Source organism: Ochotona curzoniae, unplaced genomic scaffold (assembly GCF_017591425.1).
Source record: "Ochotona curzoniae isolate NIBS_2020 unplaced genomic scaffold, NIBS_Ocur_1.0 scaffold_2476, whole genome shotgun sequence".
Classification (NCBI taxonomy): domain Eukaryota; kingdom Metazoa; phylum Chordata; class Mammalia; order Lagomorpha; family Ochotonidae; genus Ochotona; species Ochotona curzoniae.
Window position 1 is genome coordinate 13464123 of NW_024467095.1, and position 26884 is coordinate 13491006.

At 47.6% G+C, this 26884-nt stretch overlaps 1 protein-coding gene across 5 annotated transcripts in view; it reads left to right on the forward strand.

Moving 5' to 3' along the window:
- The window catches only part of ATXN7L1 (ataxin 7 like 1), a 204661-nt gene that overhangs the window by 133617 nt on the left and 44160 nt on the right, over positions 1–26884 (forward strand). For all 5 annotated transcript variants that reach the window (XM_041002513.1, XM_041002514.1, XM_041002515.1 and 2 more), the window contains exon 4: positions 20709–20931. In XM_041002513.1, coding sequence (XP_040858447.1) covers positions 20709–20931 — 223 coding nt within the window. The remainder of the gene's footprint in view (positions 1–20708; positions 20932–26884) is intronic.

Sequence of the window (26884 nt, forward strand, 5' to 3'; positions counted from 1 at the left end):
GAATTTTGGAAGGCATGTTTACAGAGAGATGCTGGTTCACTCCACATGTGGCTGCAACAGTCAGAGCTGAGCTGATCTAAAGCCAGAAGCCAGCAGCCTCTTCCGGGTATCCCTCATGGGTACAGGGAGCTGGGAGCTGGAAGAGAAGTGGAGCAGCTGGGACATGAACTAGCATCCATATGGGATTCCAGCAGTTGCAAAATGAGGATTTAGCCACTAGACCATAGTGGCAGGCCTGGGACACAGGACTCTTAAGCACTAGTTCCATTCCCCACCCCAACCACATCCACAGTGGAATGTTTGTTTGTTTTAAGTGTGAGACTGTTCTGGGTCCATGTTAATCCGTCAGCTGCACACGGTGTAGCAAGGAGTGGTTGCAAACTTATATGGCTGCGCCTCTCTGCCTTCCTCCTCTCCCTACCCCAAGCCTGCTTCCCTCCTCCTACTCGATCAATCGTTTGTTCCAGGATGCTCAAAGCAGCCTGTGTGATTCTCCTGCAATCTGTCAGCTGCCTGTCCCCTATCCGTATGGCAACTGCTGTGTTTCACTCTGGGAGGCTCCATTTCAGATGTCATTGAAACAATTTCCATCTGCAGTTTGCAGTAAAATGTGGATTCCTTTGGGAGAGAAGGGGAGCCGTTATGTGAGTCCCTGTTCTCCACCACGCTCCTGGTGACCCCTGAGATCAGAGGAGTGACTTTCACTCTCCAGGTTAAGCAGGCATTTGGCACACAATTACAGTGGTTTCTATGAAAAACCTGTTTCCACTTATTTCCCCCCACACTTGTGGAGTGGAGAAGGGGAAACATTTTTGTTATCAGATGACTAAACAGTAGATGAGTAGCTAGATGCATCAACAGAAGAGAGACTGGGTAGGTTGGGCATTAGATCTATGTCCATCCAGAGCTGTAAAATTTCTCACTTGGACACGTCCACGTCCCGCTTCTCAGGATTCCACCGTCTCAAATCCTCAACGAACTCTACATCTTTCACTTAGTTAAGAGACTGGATTCTCAGACATAGAAAGCATTAATAAGCAACTCAAGTTCTTTGTTTTTATTTTTTTACTTCGACAGGTGGAAATAATTTATTCACTGTGGCCAGTAAGAGCAGCAGCACAGAAACTGTGGTGTAGCGCCGATTGAAAGCTGGTCCTCAGCGAGGTGGCCCGGAAGCTTTCCTTAAGACTGGGTTTAGCAGGGGTCAGTAAACAGCCTGGGGACGCTGTCACTTTTCCCCCAGGCCAGATCCTAGCATCTGTGTGTGTCTCAATGGCCTCACCACGCAGCAGCAGGGAACTGCATTTACAAAAACTCAATTCAGTAATGCCCCTGTTTCCCCCACCCCCTCCCCATGGGCTTTAGCCACTTTCCAAATTCCCAGGCTGCTGCCATCACACTGAGGTAGGATAGGTACTAACTTGCAAATCTCTTGTCAATCTCTGAGTCAAAGATATGTCCAGGAAGCACCCGGTGCCTTGCTAGTAAGTGCAGCTTGTCACATGGCATTTCCCCTCCCCCGCGTCCCACCAATAAAGTAGCTTGCCACGAGGCCTTTATCTGCCCACATCTACATTTCCTTCAAGGTGGTAATCTCTTTGCTTTTGTTGCTTAAGTTCTTTTTTTTTCCCCTTCTTAATTGTTATCCAGTTGCTTTGGGGCTTGCGTAAACAGTGAACAAAAACACCCGCACGAGGCAGCCGTTTCATTTTCTGAGCTTGTTGTTCTTGGCATTGGGTCAGTTCTGTGAACTTCTCGTGTCCAACTGGTAGGACCTGAAACTGTGTTTAACAAGTGCCTGTAGTCAAAACAGTTGGCGTGAGCTAGCACTGAGAGCTGGTTGTAACTGCAGCTGGTCAGCCGTCGGGGCCGTGCACCGTGCAAAATCCCGCTGCTCTTTGTGGGTGGCTTTGGTGGTTGTTGCTTAGTTGCTGCAATTTTATTTTCTTCCTTTATATGTTTTTTTTTTTTTCTGCAATGGCATCCTTACTAACGTGGATGGCTTCAGGTTCCAAAAGTACAACATGTTTACGGTCGTCGTAGCATCAGATTAAATTGGCAGCCCGAGTCTCTCTGTAAGTGGTTTTAGTTTAGATTTCTTCTTCTCGCAGGATGTTTTGCATAATTTTGCTGATCCTGGGTTATTTATAGCTTTCTGAAGAAATGGGGATGCATGACGAGTTTCGTTTCCAACTGCAGAGACTGAAATCTGCTTCTGCGCTTGGAGACTGGGTGGCCAGCTCCCAGCGGCACGTTTCAGCCTCAGGTCATCAGATAACATTTCGGAGCGGGCTCCCCCACCCCCGACCCCCCGCTGCCATGATCAGATACCCTGATGATTGTTGCAGGATGTGTTATTTAGCTTTGGTTGGTGTCACAGGCAGTAAAATGAAAGTGATGATGCCATTTCCTCTGGCCCGCAAGCCTGGGTGCATGGGTTGGGTATTGTTTCAGACATCCGAAACGAATCGGCAGCGGTTGTTTTATCAAGCTCAGAAGAGCAGTGTCATCTAACAAACCGAAGCCTGATGGTGAGACTGGCAGGGTCTCTTGGGAAAGGGAGAGTCGGCCGCGGGGGAGCTCTTAGGTTTTTAAAGTCCATTTCCCCGCTAAGCGACTGTGGTACTCTGATGTTTGTGATGTTAAAAGGGCGTGGGGGTGGGGAGATGGGAGGTGATAATCAGTTGCAGCATGGCATGGAGCTCGTGCCGTATTTGTGATTGTCTGGCCTGGCAGTGGCATCTTTGGGGATTCCCCATGCATGAAGAGCTAAAGCTGGGCACACATGAAAATACTGAACCAGAATTAACAGTCTATAAAAGGGCTTCCCATAATATTTACTAGAAGAGTTGGCTAAAAATTGCTCTGCTTTGCCCACTGAAAGGCTGTGTAATTAAATCAGCCCCTGCTGGTGTACCTTGAGCACCTCCCCTCTCTTGAAGCCTGCAGCTCCCGGAATTTGCATGGGTAAGTAGTGTGTTCATCAGCATAATGAGCACCGAGTCCCAATCTAATGGTCCAGGAGAATGCTGCAAATGAGACACTGCATTGTGCCTCGGGTTAAATATTTTAAACCAAACAAATCAAAGAGGAGGAAGACAATGGCAGGCAGTCAGCGTTTTGGCTTTGTGGAAGGTCTTCAGGGGCCTGCTTTGGCCCAGGTCCTTGGGTGCCCCCAGCCCCCAAACCAACCCAAAACCCCTCTCTTCCCTATCATTGCCACGAGTCATGCAGAGATTAAAAAGAATAGTGGAAGGGAAATTTTCTAGGTAATAGTGTTGACTGTTGGGCTGGAGTTGGATATGGTTACAGCTGCTGAGCTGCCAAGAGTGGCGTTCTTTGCATCTCCATGTTTCTCACATCTACAAGAAAGGGTGCTTTTTGTTTTGTTTTTGTATATGCTAACCTTGCAGAGAATACCAATGGTTGTCTCGCTTCAGATTCTTTTATATTCCAGAATGTGCCCTGTGCTTTCTTACATATCAGCCTCACTGAGCTGGTTGGGGACAAGTCAAGTTCTTAGGTCCCCACAGAAAAATACTGGAGATGAGGTCCAGCATGGCACAGCAGAGAGCTGGAACTCCAGCCCGGGCCATTTTATCCAGACAACACACGCCAGCTTCGGGCCCCATCCACACTGAGCCAGCTGGCTGCGGGGTGCTGCGGTGAAGCTTTCCTAATAGCACCCAAGTCCGTCCACACAAATGGGGCTCTGCTCCCACTCTCCTTCTATGGATCCAGTCAGTTGAAATCGGGACAGAGAAAAGTTTGAGCCCCCACCCACCCACCCTGCTTTGAAGGTCTCAGATTTGAGGTCTGTGTGTCTCTTAGCTGGCATTGGCTGTGGCCATAGAAATATCCCCACATGTAGATAAGCTGCTGGCTAGTGAACCTAGATACGGGAAGGAAGCTTAGCACTGAGAGGATGGAAGTGAATTCTGAAAGGTTCCTCAGTCATTCTCAGCCTAGGCCTTCTGCATTTGAATTGACCATTCCTGCCCCCTGGGCAAGTAGAGGTACCTGGGAGCTGTTTCCTAGACCAAGTTTTTCCTCCCAGTCCCTGCAGATTTCTTTGAAAAGCCTTCCTTCTTGATTGTCTTCTCCTGCTCAGCCTGGAGATAGCTTAGTGCCCTATCTGCCCTTTGACTGATAAGTGGCCTGGTATATATGGGTCACTGAGCAGCAATGAACACCTGAGCCCACCTGTCTGTCCTTTGATTTTAAAGGAGTGGTTCTGCATGCTCCATACTCAATGGCAAGCCCAGAGTCTGCCAGGATCCATTAAGATAAGGGAGAACCAGGTGTACCAGGTGAAACAGAGAGATTAGGAAATTTCCACCCGAAGACACATCAGGTCATCCAACCTGTGAGTCGGCTGGTGACTGCCTCACTCTGCCATTAGTCCTTGTGTCCCCTCTCTCTGAAATTACAACGACTTGTTACTTAATCAGAATTCGTACATGTAAGAGACAATTGGAATTGGATGAGAGAAGGAGTTGGTCTCTCCCTCCCTCTCTGTAGCCTGGAAGTTGCCCTTGTATTTGTTGGACTGCCTCAAACCCAGAGCTCCACTGCCAAGGCAGGCAGTGTTTGCCAGTGACCGGGTCGCGAGGTTGTCCTGTCTTTGGTTCTGAAGCACCCTGGCTAGACCAAGAAGGAAGATGCAGTTGAACTGTGCTGACAGCCGTGGTTAGGAGACCTTGTCCTCTGCCCTCTGTACTGCTTCTCTCTGATTTGGAGAATATGAGTGCTTTTCAAGTAAACCCACTATGTTCGTTTTCTGGGGCTGCCAGGACGGAGTAGGACAGAGTAGGTGACTTGAACAAATACTGAAAACTGGAGGTCCAAGGTGAAGGTGCTGGCAGGGTTGGTTTTCCTAAGGCTTATTCTTGGCTTGCAGATGTCTGCCCTTTTGCTACTGCTTCACAAGGTCAACCCTCTGTGTACTTGTGCCTCTAAGATCTCTTTCTCTTTTTATAAGGATGCCAATCATATTGGATTAGGGCCCTATTGTAATGGCCTCATTGTAACATAATTACCTCTTCAAAGATCCCATCTTCAAATATGATTACATTCTCAGGAATTCAGGATTAAGACTTTTTTTTGGTGTGGGGGATTTATTTTCGTTGGAAAGTCTGATTTACAGAGAGAAGGAGATCCACTGTTTTACTCTCCAAGTGGCCCCAGCGGGCAGAGTTGAGCCGTGGGATCCTGATGCATACAAGGCAAGGCCTTGCGCCACTCTTCTGGCTTCTTCCTCCAAACCTCTTTCTGAGAAAACTATCTGATTTTTCATTGGCATAATCCTGCTAGTATCACATCAACAATTACATATACTCTGTGGATTGCTTTTTAATCTGCCCTCAGTGCTCATTCCTGTGGAAGTCAGGAGCCAAGCTCCAATGGGCTAGGAGAGGAGACTTCTTTAGGCCAGTTTATGCCTCCAGTTGGAACAGCTGCTCTTTTTCCTGGGGGTATGTGGTTGTCCAGATCAGTTCCCTGTGTTCATGTTGGATATCCTTGACCCCAAGATGCCAACGGCTGCCCTTTCCAAATGACTCTAAAACAAGCCTCCTCAGCTGAAATGAGGACAGCATTTCTGGGTGCGTGCCCTGAGAATGTAAAAGCTGGTGTTTTTGGAGACTCCCATCAATACTTTTGTATAAGACCTCAGCTCTGGTCTGGGATAAGAGAGGAGGTGGTTGCTGGCAGGAGAGCAGAGGAGACTGCACATTGCAGCATCCAGCTGCTCTGTGCTAAGAGACTTCTTCCTTCCAGCGGGCCTGAGTAACCTATAGGCCGTTCCTCCTCAGCTTAATAGGCAGGTTGGGATGCCAATGGAAGTGGCATCATTGAGTTATTTATGAACTATTTAGTAATCATCTTAATTTTGGTCTTCTATGTTTGCACCTCCTAACTCAACTTTAAACCTCTTATCTGCCTGATCTCACTGACATCTCTGGGGGCTGGACGTGGGGGAGGCAGGTACTTTTAACTTCAGAGCATGGAAGTTCCAGAAGGTAAAACAAAATTTGTTCTCCAGCTGTGATGAAATCAATGCTTCTTTTGTTGGTTTCAGCTACCTAATGCTCACATGCAGTTACTACTGGAAGATGTCATATCTTAGAATTGGAAAACCATTTTCATTATTATACGAGGTTTTTTCGCCCTATACTTGTTTATTCATTTGAAAAACAGAAACAAGGAGAAAGAGAGAGAGATCCCATATTTGTCCATAGCAGCCATGGAGCCAAAGCCAGGAGTGTGGAACTCAGTCCAGGTCTCCCATAGTGGGTGACAGAGGCCCAACCACTTGAGCCCATCATTGCTGCCTCCCAAAGAGGCATACCAGTAGGTATACCAGTACGAAGTTTTCAGTCAAGAGGTGGAGCTGGGTATCATGCACTCTCATATGGAACAAAGGTGTCCAAACCATTAGGCCAAATACCTGTCCCGATATAAGTACATCCTGTTTGTGACAAAGGCAGCATTGGCTTGCTCACAACATATAACACGCTGCTCCAATAGCCTTCCACTTAACGTTCACCACTATCAGGAGGACAAAGATGGTCAGTGTCATCCATGAGATCCATGCCAGGAAGAGGACACACCTACCTACCATGGCATGGCACAACCACACTTTAGGAGCACTGCTTCCATGGGCCATAGACGGAAAGAAGTTGCACACCTGTCCTCCGCCAAGTTGTCCGTGAAGATTCAAAGGAATAACAGCATGGAGGGCAGGCTTAACAAGTACTCAAGTGGTAGATCTGAGAAAAAGAATGGGTGTATTAATAGATCAGGCTCCAAAATCATCCTTACATCCTGGAGCAGTAGACTGAACCCAACGAAAAGACCTTTTCAAAGGACACCATGGATACCTCAAAACGTGGGAAGCAGCCCAGAGGGTGAGGCAGCTCTCAAAAGTGAAACATAAACATTAGACTTCCAGCCACATTCGTTGAAAAACAAAGTCCAGAAGAGGCCACCAACAACTGGGCAGACCCCATGGGAATGTTGTCCCTTTGAGATCCACAAGCTTGTGAAGAATCAAGCTGAAGAAAACCAAAGCCAGGAGAGTTATGAAAACAACAGCTTGGAGCAGAAAGGCTTGAGAGATGGGTGGGGGTGTTCAGCCTGGAGGAGGACACTGGGGGAAACGGGCTTTTGTGAAGTGTTCTTTAGCAGGGGAATCACATGGGTTCGGGATGAAGCCATAGCGCAGAAAAGGGGTTAACGTGGGCATCACCTAAGAAGCTCAGTGTAGGGAGGGAAAGAACTCTCCAGCAGTCAGGGCTGTCAACCTGGTGCTCATGGTCGCAGGAGGCATCCCCACGTGGAGCTTGCAGTGATGAAATCACTCGAAGCACCCTGTGGCCCGAATGCTGGGAGGTGACTTCAGCCTCAGGCAGATGACTGGCAGGGGCTAACAGAGACTAGATCCCTGCAGGCTGGCTACTCAGTGCAACTTCACCGCTGATCTAGGTCCAGCATCCCTAGGAGAGTGGACATCCCTGTGATGGAAATGGTGACTGTAACAGAAAAGAAAGTGTTGGCAGAGGAGAGCTGCATCTCAGGGTCCCGTTTGTAAAGGACTCTGGGGTGTGTGTGTGTATTTTAGATTTGGGATTTACTTGATTTTTTTTTTTTTAATAATTTAGAACATTAAAAGCAAACAGTGCTTCTGTAAACAGTAGCAAAGCTCAACAAACACCTGTCATCATTAGCAGTGCATAATGGAAAGAGGAGCTAACAGAAGCATAGGGAGAATGAGGGGTCGGAATGACCCATGTGCACGTACAGGTCTGTAATCTCTCGTACAGGCCTGTGTGTCTTGAATTAAGACAAATTAACACTTCTCCACAGACCCAAATTAACAGTGTTTGAGAAGCGCTGTTTTAGAGTGCCTATTTGCCATCTCTTCTGTCAGCCGCCTTAATTACCTTAACTTAAAAATTACCTCCTTTAAGTGATTCCAAAAAGAGTTTGAAGTAATGTCAGTTATGCTGACACAGGTCATATATATATATATATATATTTTTTTTACAGATTCTCTAGGCTCTTGCCTTCTGCAGGTCTCTAATATTTATTATTATTATTATCATTGTAATTGTCATTATCACTGAGGTGATAGTCATGTAACATAAAATCAATCACATCAGACAGCAGAATGGCACAAGTACATTTGCTCTGTTATACAACCATCACTTCTGCATAGTTCCAGGATATCTTACCAGTCCAAGCTAAAAGCTTGTGCTCATGAATGACTGTGGCCCCTCCTCACATACACATGCCCCTGGCAGTCCTCTACTCTGCTTTGTGTCTATGGCTTTGCTTATTCTGGATATCACATAAATTAAATCATGCCACATATATGACCTTTTGGGTCTAGCATGCTTTTGAGGTTGATCTATGTTACAGTATGTATGTTCTTCATTTTTCTTCTGTGACTGCAAGATATTTTGTTATTTATAAATACCACAGGCTTTGTTTATTCATTTGTCTATTGGTGAGCATTGGGGTAGCTTTTATGAATGATTTTGCTAGGAGCATTGGTCTAAGGGGTTTGAGTATAGATTGGATAGAGAGAGAGAATGAATGTTACTATCTGTTGGTTCACTTGTCATTTGTCATCATGTGGTCACAATGTGAAGGGCTGAGCCAGGTTGAAGCCAGGAGTTGCTTCTAGGTCTCCCATGCAGGTAACAGGGGCCTTAGCACATGAGGCTGCTTTACCCAGGCTGTTAGCAGGAAGCTGGATCAGAAGCAGGGCAGTCAAACATGAACTGGTGTCAGCCTGGCACATGCCAACTTTACCCATCACGCCACAATACCAGCCTGAAATTCAGTAGCATTGTTTACATTCACAGCATTCTACAATCCTCCCAAGAGGAGACCCTATGCCCCTTAAGTAGTCACTCCCTGCCCTCTGCTCTTCCTATCCAGCCCCAGTCAAGCATTCATCTGTTTTTTTTCCTGAATAGATTTATCTGTTCTAGAGATTTCCTATAAATGGAATCCTTAGCATGCAGTCTTTTTGCAAGCCCTTGCTTTTGTAGGAGTTCACACTCCCCTTCTTCCCTGCTCCCAATAGGCAGAATGAATGAAAACTCCCTGCTGAAAGTTAATTGAAGTACATTGCAGAGATTTCACTGTTAAGGTGAAATCGCCCCCCTAGAAATATTTTCCAGTTGTGACTGTGATCACTACTTTCTCCAATACACAGTGCTAAGTATCTGGGTGGGTGCTGCCCTTCCAGATGGACAGGCCCCGAGGGAATGGGGAGAGAAAAGCAGGGGAGTCTGCAGGTTACCCAGGACCCAGGCCAACACCCACACAACTTGACAGAGGCTGTTGTCCCAGGGTCAGGTGGGGGACTGTGGAAGGACACTAGCCCTCCCCACTCAGCACTGGCTCTCCTGCGCAGCTGAGGAACCTAACCGTATCTGACCACATGCAAGGCGTGCGCTTCAGGAAAACCCAAGTTCATCTGCCAAATTCAGCATACAGCCTGACTGTTCCGGGCTTTTCTTTCTGCCTTTCCCTAATCTCTTCTGGGCGTGCTCTCTTAAAGGGGAAGTGGTGCCTTCTGACTGGCCAGGCCTGCAGCCAGGAGCCAGCCAACGTCTACTAGCACGAGTGTCGCTGCCCAGCGTTTGTTCCTGGCTCGGCCTCCTTTATCCAAATGGCCAGGCTGCCTCCCCGGGATGTGTAAGTTTAAAGCGCAGGGCATGATCGTGACCCAGGAAAGGTGTGGGGCTGGGTGCAGGGCACAGAAGAGACAGCCTGGTAGGCTGAGTGTGCTAATAGCCCACGGTACATTTAGCAAGATGCATGTTTGCAGAGGCAGCGCTCTTGGTCTGTGGGCTGGCACTGGAATCGAGACAGGGATGAGGTGTGCAATGGCGAGCGTTGCTGCCTCAGAAAGAGGTCAGGAGTAGGAGGCTGGGTTGGGACCAGTCTATTTTGGACAGCCCTTCTGGAGGCATGAGCCTCGGGCCTGGGAAAGAATGGAATGGAAAATTTCATAGCTCACCTTGCAGAGCCCCCGGAACCCAGCTGCACTGCACCCCACCAATTCGTCCCCCTCTCCATGTCTCATCTTTGACGTGCAGCTTGGAGGGCACTCTCTGCCCTGACTACTCAACAGCTGTTTATCTTCGTTGTCTTTCTGTGTCATTTGCATTGTCGTGGGTCGTTTCTGTCCAAACAGTACAAATTGCTTGAAACCTGTGACCTGTATTTTTCCTGCTTCCCCACTTGGGGCTGATCCTTGGTCCAGTGTGCTCACACTAACGCCTTTGGCCGAGGGTGGAGCCTGCAGACTGGTCCACTTAAGCTGACTGGCGATATATCTGGCCTGGCTTCTAACAAGGGTTTTGTTTCCAGCAGGCTCGTGGAGAAATAAAGGGGAAATGCGCACCCACTTATAACCTTCAGCCAGTTCCTATGTGAATGCCACAAGAGAGTGGCTGAGGGCAGGAAAACAGGCCCTTGCTCTGTGTTGTGGGGGGGTGGGATCCCTTTCTGTCTTTAGGCTTCTGTTTGTATGTAATGCTGATTCATCTTAAAAGCACGTGTAAAGTTGTGTTTTCACCGAAACCACCCAGATCTTTTGTGCCTGAACAAGGGAAAAAGAAAGGAGCAGGAGAGGGGCAGACACCGTCCGTCTCTGGACGCTTGTGTTGACAGGGCACAACCACACCCTGCTTCAAGACAACTTCCTGTTTGCCACTGCCAACTGCCACTCCAAGGAGAACAGAAATGGTTCCGTTATGAGTGGCTGCTGTGGGCCCACAACAGCCTGTGGGGTGAGTAGTTTTGAGTGTTTAGTGGTTCGTGGAGGCTTGGCACTTTCCATCATAGCTGAACATGGCTCTGCGCTATTGAAATTGAAGGTTGGTATAGACAGGAATAAAGTGATGGCAGCCACTCCTAACTCAGCCTGCATTCCCCACTCCGTGTGCTCCTATAGGATTCTCATAAGTGGAAAGATTTTATTTCAGGGCCAGGGAGCGGACAGCAAGCTGTCTGCTTAGGAAAACTGCTGTGTGTGTGCGCGCGCACACACATGCACTTTAAATCCACGTTTTCATGTCTCAAGGGGACTGTATTAAGTGCCTGCTGAGTATTGGTGATGTTGGCAGCTACCTTCCATGTATTATCAGGCCTCTCACCTTGCATGCATTCCAACAAGGACTGCAGGGAGACTCTGCCGAATACCAGCGGACACATGTCCTCAAGGTGTGTCCCAGCACAGGACAGGCTAGAGCAGTATGGCAGCAGTGACAGCATGGGGTGGGTCTAAGGTGTGGCCCTCTGCACGTTCTCAAGGCCTCTCTGCCCAGCTGGCACCCTCTGATGTGGGTATTCCTGTTCCCATTTTGTTGGTTAGGATATTGGAGCTTAGGGGGTTAAATGACTCTCCCAAGTCACAAAGCTAATGAATGACAGCGCTGGGATCTGAGCCCAGATCTTTTTGATTCCAAAAGACAGCAATGTTTGGTCCATATTACCAGTGATTCCCAAAGCTTGCAGAACCTGAAAATCACCACGGTGCCTTTGTTTGTCTGTTTGTTTAATACACACTTGTGGCCCTTGCCCTGATGTCTCAAGAGCAGAGGAGTGCCTGACGCCCAGGCAGCCCATGGTGTGAAACCACAGCCTTGGGTACTGTCTCTGCCTCCTTACATTCAGAATCGTCACTCCATGAGGAGGGCTTTTATGTGTCTGGCCCAAGGCACCTAGAGAAAGGCCACTGAGGTTGCCTCGATGCAGTCAATACTGGAAGATTCAGTCAGCTGTTCAGGTAATTTAGCTGTGAGAAATCCTAACTCAGAGCCCTTCCCTTCAAAGACACCCTGACCTATATCCCTTCAGTGCCCCTGGGGTGGGGACCAACATCTGCTTTGCCACCCTAAATAGTACCCAACAGCTTTTCTAAAAGCTGGAAGCTATCAGTTTTCACTGAAGCCGTGGTGACTCCTGTATTGAAACGTGTGTGTTATGTGCAGTATGTATGCAGTAGCTGTGGAGAAAGGGTTTCTGATGAAGAAGCTTGGTGTCACGCCAAGGGACTGCTTGTCAACCCCTCCACTACCATGTTGGATCTCCAGCAGGGGAACAACTGCTGGGGCAATAAAAGGCCAGATGTTCAGAGGAGCTAGTCTCTGGCTGCAGGTGGTGTCCAGCAGACCAAGAAGGACTGTTTACTCTGGGCCGCCAGGCAGCAACTGTCCCCTGATTTGACTTTAACCCATGCTTTTCTTTCCTTCCTACCTTTATACTGCACCTGTTATGCCTTCTTTGCCATTTTGGTGTTGAAGGGCATGTTATGGTTCCTGTTGTTGTCTGCTGTTATAGCTACAGTTAATTAGAGAGACAGAAAGACAGAGAACTCCCATCTGCTACTGCATTCCTCAGATGTGTGCAACAGCTGGGACTGGGCCAGACCCAGCTGGCAGCTAAGAACTCAATCCAAGTGTCCCACGTGGTGGGCATTGACTCAGTAACTTAAGCTGTCACTGCTGCCTTCCACAGCCTGCACTGGCAGGAAGTTGGAGCGAGGAGCCGGAGCCAGGAATCAGACCCAGGTACTCCTAAGGAGGACCAGGAGCTCTTCCAGCATCTTCAGTGGTAGGCCGTGAACGGCTGCCCAGTCTAATCTTTTTCCTGTATGAACTTAAGTGACTTTAACAAGAACTGCGCCTGTTAAGCAAACCATCCTACACCCTTCCTTTCCCCCTAGTCCTCATATTTATGTTAAATGTTTAAGTAATGATTACCATTTACATATTGCAATGCTTTTGATTATTTTGTGAACTTTGATGTACTGTTTCACATTACACATTTTCTAACATTCAAACGACCCTCATACTTGTCATTTTCAATTATTCCATCGTGGATCATGAGGTTGTATGTAGCTTTTTTTTTTTACTACTATAAACAGTGCTGCTGAGAATATCTTTGAACTTCTTTTTTCCTTTGGGGCTCTTTCCTTGGGGTCTATTTTCTAAGCTAACATTGCCAGATTACTGGATCAAAGGCTGTGAGTACTTCTTACTTCCTGTCATTACCACCAGGGTGTTCTCCAGAAAACTGTAATCCCGTGAAACTCCAACCAGCAACGTGCACATGTGCTTGTCTGTGATTCTTCCTTTCAGCTGGGCCAGATGTCTTGTGAGGCATTTCTGAGGGTTGGTGAGGGTATTTAGGGACCCTGAAAAAATCCCTGGGTCTTCCCAGGTCCTACCCAGCGTGGGGGCTGATGCAGAAGTGTGTACCTCAGTGTCAGCAACAAGTAGATGAGCAGGTGGGAGGGAGAACACTACAGGGGCGGTGGGGAGACTTTCCAGTTGTGTGTGAGGGCAGCTCCAAATATGGGAAGTGCTCTTTTTGAAGAATCATTTCTTCAGATGCTGAACATTTGAGGGTTTTTTCCTTTTAATTTGCATTTATTTTATGCTAAATTTATTCCTGAGCCGTAAGTTTTGTTTCTTTAGTTTCTCCCGGAATATCTTTTACTCGTGTGCTGCTGCTTCCTCTTCTGGTTTAGAAACAATTTCTTCCATTTTCCTAAGGGTCTTCTTGGTATGGCAGGGGGAACTCACACCTGGGTGAAACTTGACCATGCACTGTGTAGCGTTGATGGCACATCTTTGATGCTTTGTCCTCTTGCATTTGTTCAATAACCCAGAAAACCTACCATATCCAAACTCTCAGATCAACGCAATGTGTATCACAAATTCAGCACTCTTTGGGGGCAGCCCACTCTGTTATCTGGCACCACAGTTGGGCCTGTATTTATTTACCAACTGTCCTGTTAAAATGACAGAGTGGCACCTGTCACTTTTTTCCCATAATGTCATTCAGATACTTGGTGCTGGTGTCGGGGAGATGAGGTCTAAAATCCCTACCCCAGGCCCTCGCGTTTTACCTGGAGAAACATTCTAAGTGCAAGCACAGTGTGGCACGTAAAATGGTTTCTTTAAAAGGTGAGGAACACACACACACACACACCTATTGTAAAAGGACGGGGAGGAAAGGATGCCTCCGCTCTGTCTTGTCTGTAGAGACGGACAGCGCCCCCTTGCTGTTGCCCACCTCGTAGGAGGTTGATAAGGAATGTGGTCATGTGATACCACTCCCCACGTCCCAGATGAGGGGAGACGCATCCAGAGAACAGGGCTGTTTGACTGACAGGTTGGTGGTAGAATTACAAAGGGTGAAGCGTGGCTCTGATCTCGCTCCCTGCCTTATCCCGTACTGGTAGCTCTTCCGACATGCATACCCACGATGGTCTGCAGTTTCTCGGGTGTTTTCAAAAAGAACACAAAGATTTGGACCTCTTGATTTGCATGTTTTTGTTGGCGGGTGCTGATCACATGACTAGCATGCCCCTTTTGTCCGTTGTCTAATGCCTCTTCCAGGAAGAACAAGAGGCCGCAGTTGTCTCGTGTAGAAGAAAGCCGATTCTGGGGAACAGTGGCAGAGAGGGCGTTGGCTCAGAGTTCGTGTAACCTTGGTCTTGTTTTCTAATCTGCCAAGCTTTAATTTCCCCATCCACAAGAGGGAGGCTAACGGAATCGTACTGTTTTGTGAGGGACTAGGGATAGATTTCACAGGCTGGCAAAGGAAAAGTAGTTTGTACAGTGCAGGATACATAGTAAACCCTCAGGAAACCAGCCTGGAACCTGGGAGTTTTAGGGAAGTGAGCTGGAATGCGCACCCACGCTGGCATTTGTCAAACAACTCTGGTGCCCACGGCCTCATGTCATCTAGCATGGGTAGGAGACGAGGTATTTAAGAAGATCTAAGGACATGCCTTCGCAGGCAGCCGTTGAGAGGAGGCACACCCCCTGGAGGAGGGCCTCGGAGGCTGCCCAGCACAGCTCTGCCTGCCTCTCACTGCTGCCTCTGTCCTTCGACCTTCCCTGTGTCTTCATGTCTTCCCCAGCTGAGGAGGCTGATTCATGTGTCCCCTCCATCCTCCCGCCGTGGAGCTATATTTAGAATTTAACTATAATTGCAGCAAGGGAAACACAGGCCCAGATTCTCGGCCCAGCCCCTGAATAACTGTGTGGCATATGACTCGGGGCAAGTCCTCAAAGATTATATGCCTCTGTTTCCATAGCCAGAAGGTGGGGAAATGCCTCTCTCTCACAGAACAGTGGCAAGATATAGCCGGAAGGGGTTTGGGTGCTAAGGTCTTGACCCTGCTTCTCTGCTTGCGGTTTCTTCTTATGAAAGGAGGCCCCTTGGAATCTGGACATCCTGGCTGCTGCTACTAGAACAGACAGAATCCACTGATGAAACAGAAGCTAGCTATTGATTTGCACCTGGCCTGGGGGAGACTTTGCACTGCCAAGCCAGTGAAAGCCAGGTTATTGGCCTGAGGCCATATTTTATTTTATTTTATTTTTTCTTTCTTTCTTTCTTTCTTTCTTTCTTTCTTTCTTTCTTTCTGATTTATTTATTTTCATTGGAAAGGCAGATTTACAGAAAGAAGGAGATACAGAGAGGGAGAGAGACCTTCCATCTGCTGGTTCACTTCTACGTGACTGCAGTGACCAGAGCTGAGCTCTGATGCAAAGCCATGAGCTTCCTTGGGCTTTCCCATGCAGGTGCAGGGTCTCAAGCCTTTGAGCCATCTCTACGGTTTTTCTAGGCTGTAAGCACAAAGTTGGATGGGAAATGGAGCAGATGGGACACAAACTGGTGCCTATATGGGATCCTGGCAGTTGCAAGGTGAGGGTTTTGCTGCTGAGCCATCGTGCCAGGCTCAAGGCCATGTTTTCAGAGACCAAAGGTGACTATAAAACCCAAACTCTGTTTAGGAGAGGATTGTTCCCTTAAACAGTGTATTACAGGGCCAGGTTTGGTGGCCTAGTGGCTAAAGTCCTTGCCTTGATCGTGCCGGAATCTCACATAGATGCAGGTTCTAACCCTGACGGCCCCACTTCCCATCCAGCTCCCTGCTTGTGGCCTGGGATTGCAGTCAAGGATGGCCCAAAGCCTTGGGACTCTGCACCTGTGTGGGAGACCTGGAGGAAATTTTTGGTTCCTGCCTTTGGATCAGCACAGCTCCAGCCGTTGCGACCGCTTGGGGAGTGAATCATCGGACAGAAGATGTTCCTCTCTGTCTCTCCTTCTTTCTGTGTATCTGACTTTGCAATAAAAATAAATAAATTTTTAAAAGAAATCCACATTGCAAAGTTCCCAACATGTTCTTTCTAAAATGATACGTGGAACCACTCTTTGTGTCTGCAGCCAGCACAGTTATTCACAGAGCATCTGGAGGTTACAATGCAGCACACTAATGGTATAAATATGAAAATATCCCAGTGAATAACACAGCAGGGAAGGGAGAAATCTGGATTTTTGCTAAAATGAGTTGCTTAAGAACCTAGTGGATATTATCTTCAGTGATTAAGAAGAAAAGATTGTGGAGACACCATGGCTCCCCATACCTGTCAGATTTGTAGACAGCTGAGCTGAGAGTCGGAGTCTGCGGGCTCCCTGCTCAGCCGGTCCCCAGGATGGTCTCCTGGCCCTGGGTTTTGAAGGAGTACATGTGAAGCAAGTGTGCCTGAAGCAGTCAGCTGCTAAGGCCTTGCCAGACTTCATGGGATGGAAATGCTCCCCGACTGTCTGGAATGGAGGTTTTGAGCTGTGTGGAAGTGCTGGCTATGGAGGCTCTCAAGTACCCGTGAGTCAGGCAAGGGAGGAACTCCCGCTTGTGCCTTTGAGCTGCTCCTGCATGCAGCAGCCTCTTCCCAGGGGCCCTGGTGGGAGAGTTCAGAGTTCAGACATGAACTCTGAAGATTGCTTCAGATCACGTGTTTCCTAGCTCTGTGAATGGTTGTGAGACAAAGCTAGGAAGCTGTACTCTCCACCGCTCTTTGCTGGAGAGCCTGCCTTCTCCTGTCATCAGTCTGCTGAAGGACGAAAACGTCAGGTCTCCCACAGGTGCCTTACAGGAGAAGCACAGTCTGAATAGGAATAGCGTCTTTCTGTAAAATCTTTTCATTGGGCCCTAGCTGAGACATCAGTTCTACCCATTTTCCTGAACAGTGTCCTGACTACTTAGACCCTGATAGTTGAGCCACTTACAGTTCTTACATTTCTCACCCACAGCAGTAGGAAGCCAGCTTGTTCCCTCAGCTGAGGGGTAGAAATGTGGGCTTTGTGGATGTAATACCTTGAAGGAGTGTTCTATTTAATTCCATCAGAACCACAAAGAACAGTTTCACAGGTGGAAAAGTTTGTGTTAGCCTATTTACTACCATACATAATTTGCACATTTGGGCCCGACACAATGGCTCAGTGGCTGAATCCTTGCATTGCACATGCTGGGATCCCATGTGGGCACCAGTTCATGTCCCAGGTACTCCACTTCCCTTGCAGCTCCCTGACTGTGGCCTGGGGAAAGCAGTCAAGGAAGACCCAAAGCCTTGGAACCTGTACCCGCGTAGGAGACCTGGAAGAGGCTCCTGCTCCTGGCTTTGGATCTGCTCAGTTCTGGCCATTGCAGTCACTTGAGAAGTGAACCACTGGATGGAGTATCTTTCTCTCCATCTCCTTTCTGTAATCCTCCTTTCCAATAAAAAAAAATAAATCTAAAAAAAGATTGCACATTAAAATAAACAAAAACCCATCAAGCATAAAGAACAGTTCTCAGATTTCAGTGAATATTCTCTCATAGGCAATGTGTTCTTTTAATGAATCCATGCAGGATTTATAAATCTAAAATGTAAAAAGTTTAAAAACCTAATTCATTGTTTGTTTGTTTTTCCTGAAAGGTTAGCAGTGATATGTCAGCCAAGGTCAATAACCAGAGTTCTCTGGGACGGTGATTTTAGAATTGCTGTTCGGGTCCATTTCTTTTTATCCTTAATGGCATTCTTGATTGTGATTCTCTTGCTCACTTGTGCAAGTTTTCTTTATATTTATTGTTTGCGAGACAGAGAGATTGATAGAGAGGACTCCCATCTGCTGGTTTACTCCTCAGGTGTCTGCAATAGCCAGGGCTGGGCTAGGGCCGAAGCTGGAAGTCAGGGATACACTCCAGCTCTCCAGTGTGGATGACAGGAACCCACTTGCTTGAGGCATTGACACTGTCTCCCAGGGTTGAAACCTGGAGCCAGAGCCACATGTGGGACTCGGCTTCTCCAATGCAGAACGCGGGCATCTTAACTGGTATCTTTACTGCTAGGCTAAACACCCACCTCTAATTGCATAATTATTTGTCTTCATTATTCACGGCTATCTCCCACCTAAACCATGGAGTATTTCTGTACCACCCCCATTCCTACTATAAGCTTTGAGCTAGTGAATGAATGAAGAGTACAGAAGTGTCTAAAACAGTAGTGGTAAAAATGAGAGTCCTATTTTAGTATTGGAAACCTCTGCCAAAATTTTTATTCTGTGCTTAAGAAGAAATTTCTGAAGGGGAGAACTGTGGCTTGGAAGGAGACTTGGTTCTTGCCCCAGCATTGCAATCACCTGGCTTTGCCCTGCAGACTGGTAACTGCCCACCTCACCTCTCAGAACGGAGATCAAACTAGCTGACTTTTAAGGTCCAGTCTGACTTTCAGTGATTCTGAGTTCTGTATTTCCTGCTTGCCCGAACTCAGATCTTATTCAAAGTACACCTTGCGTTCTACCTTTCTGAGAGACGGGGGCCTGTGTCTGTGGAGTAGCCATTGGCCCTGACCTTGGCAATCACCCGGCCAGTCAACCCTGAGGAAAATGGAGACACCTGACTGCTTCCCGCCTGTCTCTCGGGGACTTTAATAAAGGCCAGTGCTATTTCACGAAGGATGAGTTCCTCCAAGGAAGATTCTGCCTGAGTAAACCATTGCAGCACCCCAGACATTAGGTATTGCCACAGAATCTAGGAATTGAGAGATGAGAAAATAAGGAGCAGATACAAGTATGCCTTGTATTTATGATGGATGGGGTAAAAAAGAAGACTTAGAAGCCATCCAGGGACCCACTTCATGCTCAGATAAAGACACAAAAAGCAAGAAGGTTTAAGTGGTGAATTCAGGGTCACCATCCTGATGAGTGCTGTGGCTGAGGCTAGAGCCTGGATCTCCTGGGCCCAGCCCAGCTTTTCTCTTTGCTCATAGACTGACCTTGGCTTTCAAAACTTCAACAGGATGACTTGCAGGAACTGAGCAGAGGATACAAGGTCTACTCTGAGTCAAAGAGGAAAGCGACCCACAGGGGTTACTGTGTGCACTGAGCAGACAAAAATACCTGATGATCGCGTGAGTCACTTAAATCAGAAGACCAGCCTGCTTGGCAGTGGAGGGGTAAGCAGGAGAACAGAGGAACCCCAAGCTTCTGTCTGGCTTTCCCCCTCTGGTCAGGAACCTAACATCGGAACCAGAAATGCCCACTAACAACCAGCTCCTGAGACAGAGCCGTGTTCGTGGTGGAGTGCCATCTTTGGAGCTCACCCTCTTCATTATCACCTTTGACCCAGATTGCCCAGTTTGTGGTCTCCTTTGCTTCCCATCAGGATGGCGGTTAACAATCGCACTTGTTTATTCAATGCATATTAATTAAGTACTCTGTGGGGCGCAAGAGAGCAAGGCCTGAGGATCTCAGGAGCTTTCATCTTTTTATGGCTAGAGATTTCTTACTGTAATAGCGTACAGAGTTTTAAAGAGAAAGAGCGTGTGTGTGTCTGAGGTCTCTGACAACCCACCATAGAAGATGTGACTCAAATTTCTCTCCTAGTGGGTATCTTCATCACATCCATTGAGTGTAGTCACAGGGGCTGATGAAGTGTGAACAAGTAAAGTGTCCCTCCCAAGAGCTGTAGTAGTGTCTTGCTTTTGGTTTTTTGTTTGTTTTTTAAGATTTATTTTATTTTTATTGGAAAGGCGAATATACAGAGAGGAAAGACAGAGAGGAAGATCTTCCGTCCGATGATTGACTCCCCAAGTGAGCGCAACGGCTGATGCTATGCTAATCCGAAGCCAGGAGCCTCTTCCGAGTCTCCCACACTCCCAAAGCTTTGGGCCATCCTTGACTGCTTTCCTGGGCCACAAGCAGGGAGTTGGATGGGAAGTGAGGCTGCCAGGATTAGAACCGGTGCCCATATGGGATCCCGGGCATGCAAGGCGAGGACCTTAACCACTGTGCCATCGTGCCGGGCCCAGTTTTGTGTGTTTTTTTAACTTGTGAAATAGGCCACTGTCTTCTGCTGATTTTTTCACTACAAGTCCACAATGGGCCAGGTCAACAGCAGAAGCCAAGAATGTAATCTAGTGCCCCCATGGAGGGTAAGCTTTGAGAATTTCCTGTTTATTCTTTTGAGAGTCCTGCCCTACCCACTGCCTTGAGGACCTTGTGGCTTCAGGAGAGCCGTGTGACTGTCCCGCTATTCAGGTGATACCTTGCCCATCCTGCTGTGCAAGCGGTTTTGTGTCAGGATGGCCAGGAGATGCCTTCCAAGAAGAACATGGGTGTTAGCTCTGGCTGGCATTCGATGCAGGAACCAGGAGTAAACAGTGCTGGTTGGCAAACTAGGAGCAGACACCAGGACAGACCGCTGTCAGAACGGAAGCCTCAGGGATGCAGGCCCAGCAAAGAAAGCCCTCCCCGCTTGCCGGCCTGAGTGTTACAGGGTGAGTGTGGGAGAGACCCGTCTTCTGCAGATGCCGTGCTCAGTGTTGTTCTTTCTCCCATTGTAGAGAGAAGACACAGTTCGATGTGTAGACCTTTTCCCTCGCCAGCGTCTCCAGCCTGCACTGCCAAGACATCCCTAGCACAGGTGAAAACAAAAGTCTGTCTCGGCGGCCATAACTCTGCCAGCAGCACCTCAAAGCCATTCAAAACGCCCAAAGACAATCCACTTACCTCCAGCAGCAAACAGCACACGGTCTTTCCTGCAAAGGGATCGCGAGATAAACCATGGTGAGTGCATGGTGCTGGCAGCCATCTGTCCTCACCACCTGTCCCTGTCACCATGGGGAAGGGTATGAGTCCCCTAGCTTTGTGTGCTGGGCTTTGGGCAAGCTGAGGAGGGGATGGACAGGTACCCAGCTTGGTGGAGTTAGGGTTCCAGCTATGAGAAGGAACGAGGGATTCCTCTGCCTGGCAGGGGAGTGGTTTTCTTCTCTTGAGAGGCTGAGCTCAGTTGTGTCTGAGAAAAGGGCAATAATAGTCACATCGTTACCTCTCAGTGAAAGACAAGTCCTAGTGTCAGTCATCAAAAACAAGCTCTGCTAGGAAGGAGCAAAGTTGGAGGCGCTCAGAGATAGAAGCTGCCCGCCCCGCCTGCCTCCCTGCTTTGAGCAGCCAGCTCCCAGCAGAGTCAGGAGACCGGAGCTGAACAAGGGAAGAAGGGAGGAAAGCCCAGGAGAACAGAGTTCCTTGAGTAGGGTGGGTGAGAGCAGTTTACAGGTGACTGCAAAAAACTAGAGACTTCTAATTCGTTTTTTAAAAATCTCAGTCTTTACCACAAAGTCAGAAAAGGTGACCTGAAAATCAGACAGGTAGGAACCCAGGCTGAAAGCAGAGAAGATGAGCGTGTTCAGATATCATCAGCATCTGCCGTGGGGCCCTTAAGGACCAGCTGATTACTGTGCAGTCTTATCTTGCAGGCCTCCAGAAGGCAGACAAGGAGTAAGTGTGGAGTCTGTCCAATTTATGTATCTAGGGAGAGAAAGTATTCCGTTCATTAACAACAGTTCATTACACTGAACTTCATACCCAGGAAACCATCCGTCAGTGGGTTTTTCACTATATGCTGAAAATGATGATGACTTAGTAAAGAAATATAAATTATGCTGGATCAATTCAAGAGCCTCTTGTGATAGAATGGAAAGGTTTAGGCTTGACTAAGGAGGAGAGGAGTGCCCGCTAGGGTCTCATGAACAAGCTGTGTTCTCTCCTAGTTGTTAGGATCGCAGGTCCCTTCCATGACACAGCTGGGGAGGGAGGTTCTGGGCCAGCCCAGTGACAGAGCAGGTCTCCCAGTCACTTCTGTGTTTTAGTCCCTCTTATCGGTGGCCTGGGAGGGTCTCCCAAGAGCTTACTTCTTGGGGCTGTGTGGACACCTCCCTCAGGTAGGCATACAAGCTCTGGAATTGCTGCCATTCTACAAACTTCAGCCTGTGCCCTTGGGCAAGTCATTGGATATGTTGTGCCTTCATTTTCTCATCTGTAAAATGGAGCCAGAAATAGCTTTACCCAATGGGATGGTTGTAAAAGCTAAGTAAGCTAATTGGTATAAAGCCGAAAGAACAGTATGAAAATCATAGCTCGTGGCTTATAGATTCTTGAGGCTAGCTTCCCATAACCTGGGATAAGAATTGAAAAGTCAGATCTCTCTTAAAAATAAAGAAATGGCTCTTCAGAGAGAGTCAAGATGAAACAGGAAGTGATTAAATCATTTCTTTGGGGTCCAGAAATGAGCTGAACGGAAGTAGACTAGAAAAACCTAGACAGTTATGGATGGTCATACAATGAACTCACCCAGTTAGAGAACAGGTGAGGGATCTCCTGGGGGCGAGACATCAAAAAGCATTTCCCAAAGAGAGAAACTACTGGGTTTATGTTAATCTCCACCTCGCCTCTCTCCCCCCAATAGCAAGTCAGTATTCACACACTTATTAAGACATGCTGTGGGCACCGCCCCTTCCCTGACGGGCTTGTTTCTATCTCTAATTGATAGAAAATGGATTTTAAAGTATCCTAAGAACCACTAGCCAGAGTCCAGAAATGAATACATAAAAGGATTGAAAAGAATGGTGGGCTTTGTGGCATAGTAGATTAAGCCACTTCTTGGGACACATGCATCCCATTTCACACTGCTTGGCTTGAATTCTGGCTATTAACATCTTCAGTCCAGCTCCCAGCTAATGCATCTGGGAGGCAGCAGGTGGTTAGGCCCCTGCCACTCACAAGGGTAGACCCAAGTGAAGTTATAGACTCCCTGGCTTCAGCCTGGCCAATCCCTGGCTGTTTGGGAGCATTTGGGAGGTAAACTAGTAGATGGAAGATTTCTCTTTCTCTGTCTCTCTCGCTCTCTCTGTCACTCTGCCTTTCAAGTAAGATGAAAGTAAATAAGCAAACTTTTTTTTTAATTTTAAAAAAAGGATTGCAAGGAGCGAGAAAAAGGAAGACTAGAGTGCTACCTTGTGTGAAGAAGGAAAAGCTAACAGTGACTCACCCACCTTCAAGTAGGTAAACATGCTGAGACGGAACAGGGCAGGTGCACCGCGAACAAGGCCCCAGGGTATCCTGACCGTTCTCACCTCCAGTCTGCCTACCCTGCACTGCCAGGGCACTGAGTCCCCAAGGCAGGGAGATGTGACTGGGAAATTCAGAGGGCTCACTCAGCCTCAATCCCAGACATCTTCCCCAGAGTGAAATGTGGGAAAATCCGTCAGTGCTGAGCTCAGGGCAAGCCCAAGTGAGTCCAAATCTGGTCTCTACCACTAACTTTCTGTGTGCCCTTGAACTAGTCACTGCTTTGTATCTCATTTTTCAAATCCAGTTATTTTGTGATTCTAAATCATAGTCAACAAATTACCCATCTCAATCCTGATCATCCAGCAGCACCCTATTCCACCAGCTTTCCCCCTGTATCTTCTCCTGGTACTTTTGCCTAGAAAAATCCATGTGTCTTGATTCAGAATAACATTGTCTTTAAGATGTATTTGTTAATGTGAGGGGTAGTGAAAGAGAAAGAGATAGTTTCTGTGTCCTGGTTCATTCTCCAAATGCGAGCAAAAGCCAGAGCTATGCCAGGCTGAAGCCAGAAACCAGAAACTCGGTCCAGGTCTCCCCGTTGCGTGACAGGGACCTGACTAGCATCACCTGCTGCCTCCCTGCTTTAGCAGGAAGCCAAGATTGGAAACAGGGCCAGGAGTCAAACCCAGGACCTCTAAAATAGGTGATGGATATTCCCAACAGTGCACCACACACTTGCTCCTAATGTTTACAACTTTGCATTTATTTCATAGCAGATGGCTGGGGCTAGGCCAGGGCCAAAGGCAGAAGTTGGAAGTGCAATCCAAATCTCCCATGTGAATAAGAGAAAAATCAGTTAGTTGAGCTATCACCACTGCCTTCCAGGGCCTGCATGTTAGCACCAGACCAAAACCAGAAAACCAGAAGCTGGAGGTGGGCATTGAACCCAAGAACCTCCCATATGGCATGTAGGCACCATAACCTGAAAACTAGCCGCTAGGCAAAATTTATATCTTCCTTTAAAAAAAATTTTTTTGATTGTAAAAAAGACAGCATGAAGTTTACCATTCTAATCTTGCATTTTTTTTCTTTGTCTCACTCTTTCCCATTATTTGTCTTTCAGCTTCAGCTGAAGTGTGACCTCTTGTGAAAAACCTTTTCTGAGTCCTGAGCCTGGGTTAGGTGCCTGACTGCTATCTTAGCAGTATCGGCTCTTTACCACATTGCATCCTGTGTTCTGCAGAACTTACACCTGTCTCTTTTACAGATCCCCTAAGACAGCATCTGTGTCTTTGAAAACTCTATGTCCTTAAGATTGCAGAACACAGTTGTACAGGTTAAGCCTTGTACTGTGAGGCCTGGCTGAAGATGTAAAGAGGAGGTGAAGGCCATTGGTCAATCATGTACCTGGTGCTGCTGCATCCAGGCCTGTTCCTAATTTGCTAATAAAGGTGCATATGTGTGAGCCCCGTGTGTACCCAGTACTTATTATAGAATTGTCACATAGCGTTATAGTAGGTACTCACTGCATGTTAGGGCATAACAGGTTAAACTGTTGCCTGAGACAACTGTATCTCATATCCCTTTAAATCCCTGCCATTTCACTTCTGATCCAGCTTCCTGCTAACGTGCCTGGGAAGAAACAGATGATCAACCAGATTCTTGGTTCGTTGCCACTGGCCCTGGCTGTTGTAGGCATTTAAGGAGTGGACCAAGTAGATAGATGATAGATAGCCCACCCTCTACCCCCCATCCCGTGTGCGTGTGTGGTGTTTGTGTTTCTCTGTATCTCTCTACATTTCAAGAAATATATATATTGTTTTAAGTTGTAAGCATAAAGTAAAAATGTGTCAAAGCATTTCCACGTGGGGAGCAACAGGATATAGACCTGGGTAGAGAGCAAGGGCCAGATGATCAATTTCCACTGCAGTGCTAAAATCAAAAGTTTGGACTTCACCCTGGAAACTGCACCGAGCTGTCCACGGAGCGGCTTTCTGCTGTAGTCAGACGCCCTGCAGCAGTGGCCAGAGCATTGCATAATCGAGAGGAAGTTTGTTGACAGCCTGACTCTGGGCAGGTGCAATAGACATGTGTAGAAGGAGCTGGGTGGGAGAAATTTTCAGAAGAACACCACAGGACTGCAGAGCTTGCTGTCTCTAGGGCTAGAATGCAAGAGAAGCGTCTAGAGTGTCGACTCTGTCTCTGACTTGGACAGCTCGGTGTCTGTTCCTGCCACTTCCTAAAGAGGAAGGTGATCGTGTCCTGCATTCGTGGAAGGAAGGAGAAGATGAGTTCAGCCAGTGGCCTGTGCAGACTGGGAGCTACAACGAACTGTCTGGTGGGTGCTGCAGATTGACACCCAGACGTCAGGAGAGAGGTGGGATTGAGACAAGTGTGGGGAACGTCCAGCCTGCAGGCCTTATGAAGGCAGTGAAGTTGCTTGGTATGGTCCTGCCAGGGCAACCACGGGCGAGACTCCGAATTCAATCTATAGCACGCTCATTTATAAGCTGATAATTTTGTCTGGCCTGCAGATGACGTTACAAATATCCAAACTGCCTTAGGCAGAAAAAATAGAGCCTTGAAAGTCATTTATGCAGTCATGGACGTTGACACTGTGGGTACAGATGTGGCTCCCGGGGAGGGACGAAGGATGGGGTGGGCGGAGTCTGAGGTCAGGGCCTAAGAGAGTGGTGCAAAGGAAACAACCACATTGAAAAACAGCCAGAGAAACCAGGAGAGATGAGTTTTTAGTAATATGTTTCCTTTGTCTATTTGCGAAACAACCAGAGGAAGCCTTCGTGCATTGGCTGATTCACTCCCCAGATACCCGCAACAACCAGCACTGGGCCAGGCGAAACCCAGGAGCCTGAGACTCCATCTAGGTATCCTATAGGAGTAGAAGGGTCCAGGTACTTGAGCCACCACCACCTGCTGCATCCCAGGGTCTGCGTGAACCAAAGCTAGAATTGGGAACAGACTCAGGACTTGAACCTAGGCATGTAATATGAGAGAAGGCCGACCGATTATTCACATCACCAGTAATATATTTGCTTTGGCCTTATGTCTCCAAACTATTACCATTCCAGCATACAGTCGGTGAGACCGTTTACATTCTCTCCTCTTTTATGTCTTTGAAATCCTGTTTTATTCATATAGATCATCTCAATTTGAATACTAAATTTTTATCACAGCTCTTTAATTCATTATTAAACATTGTTTAAAACTAAAGACTAAGGGGCTGGTGTGGTGGTGTTTCAGGCTAATCCACCTGCATTGTGACTGTTTGGGGAGTGAATCATCGGATGGAGGATCTTCCTCTCTGTCTGTCCTCCTCTCTGTATATCTGACTTTGCAACAAAAATAAATTAGTATTTTTTTAAGTAATTTCTGAGAAAAGAGGGATGCGGGAGTAGAAGCAAACAGGGGGCTGTCATGTTTTGGGATCTGTGCCCTGCAGAACTGCCTGCCGCCTCATGAGCTGGCCCAGCCCCTCTCCACTAGTTCACACTACTGCCCGTGGCACCACCCCTGAGCATGCCCAGCCAATGCCCCGTGGCACTGATGCCCATGTGCTCCATCACAGCATAAGGATACAGCAAGATTAGTTGGTCTCAGGTGGAAGCTGAGAGGGGGCTGAAGCTGTTTGAGTTTTGAGCGTTCTAGCCTT